General features: G+C 49.1%; 2 protein-coding genes across 2 annotated transcripts; both read right to left on the bottom strand.

Annotated features, from left to right (window-relative positions):
• Positions 1-2,484: 2,484 nt before the first annotated feature.
• LOC139352859 (uncharacterized) lies at positions 2,485-3,562 on the bottom strand. Its single transcript, XM_070995496.1, has 2 exons — positions 3,437-3,562; positions 2,485-3,141 (listed from the first exon to the last, which is right to left on the bottom strand). The coding sequence occupies exons 1-2, from the start codon at positions 3,560-3,562 to the stop codon at positions 2,485-2,487; spliced, it is 783 nt and encodes a 260-aa protein (XP_070851597.1).
• A 132-nt stretch (positions 3,563-3,694) lies between these two features.
• LOC136117687 (uncharacterized) lies at positions 3,695-5,299 on the bottom strand. Its single transcript, XM_065868664.2, has 4 exons — positions 4,999-5,299; positions 4,555-4,924; positions 4,373-4,465; positions 3,695-4,286 (listed from the first exon to the last, which is right to left on the bottom strand). The coding sequence occupies exons 1-4, from the start codon at positions 5,297-5,299 to the stop codon at positions 3,695-3,697; spliced, it is 1,356 nt and encodes a 451-aa protein (XP_065724736.1).
• Between the last annotated feature and the right edge of the window lie 701 nt (positions 5,300-6,000).

The raw sequence follows: 6,000 nt of genomic DNA, 5'->3' as shown, positions 1-6,000 counted from the left end.
GCCACCTACTCAAATAAAAAAATTGATAGAAGAAAAAAATAAATAATTTTTTTTTTGCATTGGATGCAGTTATTACGCATCCGGTGTTCAAAGGCATATCAAACAAAAAACACATACTTTGTATTGCAATTGATTGTGAAAAAATACAGCATCCTCATACAATCAAGCAGAAATTCTCAATAAATAGCGCTGGGCAGTCAAATTCAAAGGCAGTTCATAATTGACTTACATTGCCTAAGTACGTGAACAATATAACCCACCACCAACATCCAGACTTAGAACAAGAACTAAGCAAGCAGAAAACATGGAGTCACAAAAATAACCCCAAACAATAAAATTCAAGCAAGTAGTAGTAGGAGCAGAAGAAGCATCCGGTTCAAATTGGATCAGCAAACCTCCACCGAAAGTGCTTCGATGCGGCAGTTGCAAATGCGTGTGTTACAACGGGGGTGTTGTTACGTAAGCTCAGAAGAAGAAGAAGACAACGATGACTTCCAGATCTTAACTAAAATTCCTGAGGACACCATTGAGGATGATAACGTAGGTCTCCACCATAATCATACCTGCTGCGCCTAGACAAAAAAAAACATAAAAAAAGAATGTAAAACTACAATTTATTCTTCATCTTATTTTTTATTTATATTTTTTTAATCAAAAAAAATAAAGGACCCCAAAACGCACGTTTCTAAATCTAACATTGATGGTGATGGTGATGGTGCTGGTACTGATGATGGTACTGCTGCTGGTGCTGCTGCTGCTGAAAAGGAAGATCCGCGACCCAATAAGATGCTTAGATCCACCATTGTTAACTCTGTTTCTAAACGAGGATCTAACAACATTGAAGACGCTGTTGATGTTGCCGATAAAGAAATTCAAGACCTAAAGGACGAAATTGAAGAATTTTGCAGGGACTATGATGATGTAATATCTAGCACCGACCTGAGGACCTTACATACCATAAAAAAACTGTTGACAGTAGGAACAGTACTGACGCCAGGAGACTACAGGGCCTTACGTCCCATCAGGGGGCAATTCATGTGGGGAGCCTTTAATCTAATGCAACGGTATCGCTTTTTGCGTGAAACTTGTCAAAAAACACTAAAAGTATTATTGAAGATGATGACTACATTTACGGTGCGGGGTACATATTAAAACAAGAATTTAGTAGTTACGAGAAAGAAACCTGCGTTAATACAGATGATGTTGACGACTTAAAGAAAGAAATAGATTAATTTTGTATTGAGTGTGAGGATATTCTACCCGGTTTTGAACTAAAGACCTTACGTAACATGAGGAAATTGATGACGGTAGGGGCGCATATATCAGACACCGATATGAAGATTTCGCGCAACATCAGAAAACGCTTCAAAGTAGGAGTTTATATTTTAATGCAACGCTATCAGGATTTGGATGAGAGAATTGATAGACGTTATTAATTATATACACATATAATAACCTATATATATATATATATATAAATATCAATAAAAAAAACTTATTTACTCCTGAAAATGTAATCTCTTAATATGCAACGTTCTCATTTCAGCTTACAGTCACAAAAAAAAACAAGGAAGAACGCTATAGTCGAGTACCTCGACTATCAGGTACCCGTTACTCAAAGGGAAATGGAGATATGCAAGCAGCAAAGCGAGATTAAAATGCGCCACCTACCGGCGGTAGACAGATTTAAGCGTTATGGGCGTTAGAGTGGGCGTGGCAAATTTATTTTTGGATCAATCGATAGGTATTGACGACACCAATACATTTCAGTTAAAATTTTTTATCTAGCATGCAAATTGTGGGCGTCACAGGTTTTCGCGGTTTGTGGGCGTTAAAGTGGGCGTGGCAAATTTTTTTTTAGGTCAATCGATAGGTATTGATGAGAACAATACATTTCAGTTAAAATTTTCTATCTAGCATCAAAACTGTAGAAGTTACAGTTTCGGGCGGTTTGTGGGCGTTAGAGTGGGCGTGGCAGTCTACTGAAACAAACTTGCGCTGCGTAAGAAGCTCAGGAATCTTTACGCCAAATCTCAATAGCCTAGCCCTCATAGTTTCAGAGATCTCAGCGTTCATCCGGACAGACAGACGGACAGACGGACAGACGGACAGACGGACATGGCTAGATCGACTCGGCTAGTGATCCTGATCAAGAATATATATACTTTATGGGGTCGGAAACGCTTCCTTCGGCCTGTTACATACTTTCCGACGAATCTAGTATACCCTTTTACTCTACGAGTTACGGGTATAAATATATTGTTTCTGTGCAACGATCTATGGCTAATATTAATATTCACATAATATGACACTAGAGCGTTGAACAGAAACCATATCTAATACCTTTGACGACCGTTTTTTTTTGTATTCCTTTTTTACTTTATTACTACTACTAATAAATATACATTTAGAAAATAAATGGGCGTAAACTGCAGAAGTTGTGCGGTACGGCCGCAAAGCAATGCTCCGCACAACCGCGGCAGCTTACGTGTCCAGGCCTCTTCTCTCTCTCTCGGCTATCCTGAGTTTTCGCATTACAGACGCGGTGAATTTGGCCGTCGCGTCCCGCTCCATTTGGCCTCTTAGCATGGTTTGCACTAGCGTGCTGGGGCTAGTGCTGACACCGGTCCCTGATTCCAGGGCGGCCCTGTCCTCTACGAACCGCACGCACTCGAATAGGACGTGGCGTGCGTCCTCCTCGATTCCAGAGCCGCAGGATGGGCATCCGTCACTCGTGTCGTGTCCGTACTTCTTCAGGTACGACCGGAAGCATCCGTGACCACTCTGGATCTGGGTCAGGTAGAAGTCCACCTGCCCATGCCTCCTTTCCAGCCAAGGACTCAAGACGGTAATGAGAGCGTGGGTCCAGCACCCAGAGGTCGAGGAGTCCCATCTCTCCTGCCACCGAGAGATGGATCCCTCTCTCGCGGGCCGTCGCGCCTCGCGCCTAGATTGGTCTAAAACTTCTGCAGCCTCTCTTACTAGCTCTTGTACTAGAACTAGATCAGCCATGACCAGCGCCGCTTCCTCGGAGATTGTCCGGAAGGCACAGGATATCCTTGTGGCACATAGTCTGTGCGTGCGAGCCACGCCACTCATGTACGAGGGCGTCTTTAGCCCATACCGGGGCGGCATAAAGTACTTGGGACGTAACGACGCTCGCTATGAGTTTCCTTATATTCAGGAGAATCCGCGCGAGCGATCTGGCGGTCGCTGCAGCTTTTTTGTTGGCGTACTCCAGGTGCTCTTTGTAAGACAGCCTGGTGTCTATCATGACGCCTAGGTATTTTATAGATCTTTGAGAGACTATGTCAACCCCTCCGATCGTCAGCTTGGCCGTCTCGACGAGTTGCCGGCTGCCTATAAGAACGCCCTCTCTTTTATGTGCCGCGAGTTGGAGCCCGGCAAGTGACAGCCATGACTCCACCTTCCTTACCGCAGTGTTGGCCATGTCCTCCACTTCGGCTATCGTCTTGGCCACGATCGTGATGGCGACGTCGTCCGCGAAGCCAGTCACGTGGACGTTGGCAGGCATGGGAAGCCTCAGCACTCCATCGTACATGGTGTTCCACAACAGGGGGCCCAGGACCGATCCTTGTAGGACCCCAGCAGTAACAATGTACTCTTTCGGGCCGTCGCTCGTATCGAAAAGCAGCACCCTTTCGCCGAGGTAACTGTCGACAATCCTGGTGAGCTACTCCGGGATCCGTAGCCGCCTTAGTGCCTGCATGATCCTCGTCCAGTTCGTGTTGAACGCGTTTTTGATGTCGAGAGTGACTAGAAGACAGTCCTTCTTCGTGCCGCCTTTCCAACGCTTCCCGCGTATGGCTTCCGCAGCTGTCCCGGTGACCGTTCGGATCGCGTCCAGCGTGGACTTTCCTTTCCGGAAACCAAACTGGGTGGCGGATGGGCCACCAGCCGCATCTACGGCCAGGTTTAGCCGTTTCGAGATGAGCTTCTCGAACACTTTGCCAACAGTGTCAAGCAGACAAATTGGCCTGTAGGAGAAAGCTTTACCAGGCGGCTTCCCAGGTTTGTTGATAAGTAGCAGCTTCTGTACTTTCCATCTCCGGGGAAATGTTCCCTCGTGCAGGCATGCCTTGTAGAGCTCCGCGAAAGTGCCTGGCCGAAGCCCAAGCGCCAGCTTCATTGCTCTGTTGGGCACTGCATCGGGTTCTGAGGCTTTATTGTTCTGCAGGCTGCGACCTGCTTCAGCAACCTTGGCCTCCGTTACTTCCTCTATCTCCCCCGTAGGCGCCGTTTCGTGTTGTATGCTTTCCTTGGCGCTACCCGAAGGAAACAGTGTGCGAACAATCTCGCTAAGGGTTTCAGGGTCCTTTGGAGAGCGGCTGCCTGCGTTTACTCGCTTTACCACGGATCATGTTCAGCTGCGTCGCACAGCTTCAGGAAACATTCCCGTTTGCTGTCCAGGATGGCGTGCTTAAGGGTCCTCCTGGCTTCGGCCCTGTCGGTCCTTCTTGACCGTTGAAGAGCTCCTCTGGCTCTGAGGCATGTCCTTTTAAGGGTCGCTATCTCAGAGTTCCACCAAGGTACCGGCTTCTGAATGGTTCCCGCATCAGCATCCCTCCCCTGCACGCATCCTCCAAGCTGGCTGCTATCCCATCCGCGTTGGTGTTTGCGTCTGCTTCCGTGAAGCAGTGCATGTCGGCGAGGCACCTGCTCATCTCCTCGGCGTTTAGCGTCTCCTGGCGGTAGCCCTTGACTGCTCTGTTCCGGGTTCCTGGTCCTGTGCGTGTGCCCACTGTGCATAGGATTGCCTCGTGGTCGCTGGCCGTGAAGAAGTCGCCGATTCTCCAGTGAGAGCGTCGGGCTAACGCGGAGCTCACAAATGTGAGGTCTACGATAGACCCAGCTCCAGCCCGGTTAAACGTCTCCTGCGCCCCTTCGTTCAGCAGCGCAACGTCTAGCGTTGCAAAGGCATTGAGTAGGGTTTGCCCCCTTATGTTGCTGCTGGGGCACCCCCATTCTTCGGCCCACGCGTCGCCTGCGATGATAGCGGGGTAACGGCCCCTTGCGTCGAAGGCGATCGTGTCCAGTGCATGGCTAAAGTCCGTCCGCTAGATAGCAGCTGTAGACCCGCCTTACATTCCCTCACTGACTGCAGGAGTAGGTCCTGCGCAGCCCGGCAGTGATTCAGGTTTATCTGGATCACTTCCATTCGCGGGGTTTGGCTACGGCTCTTTTTGCGGCGTGAGGACACCGCCTGCTTCCTGCTTGGTGGTTCCTTGACTTCGGTCCTCCTTCGGTGCATAAAAAGCATACGCTCTCGTTGGGACATTGAGCGATTTTGTGCCCCGTCTTGCCGCACTTAATGGAGCACCCGCTTCTGTTCACTTTGCTATGGCACTTTATAGCAATGTCCCCAATCTCTAGGCACTTGTAGCACCTGGGCTGCGAGTCCCTCTCCTTTTACCCTTGCAGAGAACCGCTTCTGCGTCTTTGCTGGGCAGTCCAACCACTGCCGTCTGAGTGTCTCTGTGTGATGGACGTAGACTCCTCAATATAACCGATTCGGCGTTCATGGCGAATTGGTCCACCAGAGCTTTGGTGACATCTTCGGCCTCAACTAGCGGGTCAAGGTCGCTAATCACCACCGTCCTTGTCCTCGCACTTTCGGATAGCGATCGCACCGCAGTCGCTTCTCTTAAAACCGCCTCAAGGCTCTCTTTTCATGCATCCGTGCTGGTGTCCTCGCTTCTGTTGAGCTCCAGAAGAAGGTTCCCGTTCGCTGTGCGCCTGACCTTGTTTACTCGGGTGCTGAGGTCATCCCTACGGATGACCAACGCTAGGACTTCGCTCTAGGTCTTGCCATTCGCTTCCACTATAAGGGCGTCCGGGCGTTGAGGCTTTCGCGCCCGCTTTTTTGGAGCAGCCTTTCCCCAGGCGGTGGTCGCGTCCTTTCCAGCGCTGCCTCTCGCGGCTGTTTTTTCTGTGGGGCCTCGGTTTTTGCTCCTCTTGTGGATTTATCCTCTTTTCCTG

The sequence above is a fragment of the Drosophila suzukii genome, chromosome 3 (genome assembly GCF_043229965.1).
Source record: "Drosophila suzukii chromosome 3, CBGP_Dsuzu_IsoJpt1.0, whole genome shotgun sequence".
In the NCBI taxonomy this organism is placed as follows: Eukaryota; Metazoa; Arthropoda; class Insecta; order Diptera; family Drosophilidae; genus Drosophila; species Drosophila suzukii.
The sequence above is the reverse complement of the archived record's forward strand: the minus strand, read 5'-3'. Positions and strand labels throughout refer to the sequence as shown.

Coding starts and splice junctions, on each gene's coding strand:
- LOC139352859 (XM_070995496.1), bottom strand. CDS start 3,562: ATGTACGATGGAGTGCTGAGGCTTCCCATGCCTGCCAACGTCCACGTG. Junction 3,142..3,436: donor AGGACATGGCCAACACTGCG/GTAAGGAAGGTG, acceptor TTACGTCCCAAG/TACTTTATGCCGCCCCGGTA.
- LOC136117687 (XM_065868664.2), bottom strand. CDS start 5,299: ATGTCCCAACGAGAGCGTATGCTTTTTATGCACCGAAGGAGGACCGAA. Junction 4,925..4,998: donor GCTATCATCGCAGGCGACGC/GTGGGCCGAAGA, acceptor TTGCAACGCTAG/ACGTTGCGCTGCTGAACGAA. Junction 4,466..4,554: donor CGGGAACCATTCAGAAGCCG/GTACCTTGGTGG, acceptor AAGGACCGACAG/GGCCGAAGCCAGGAGGACCC.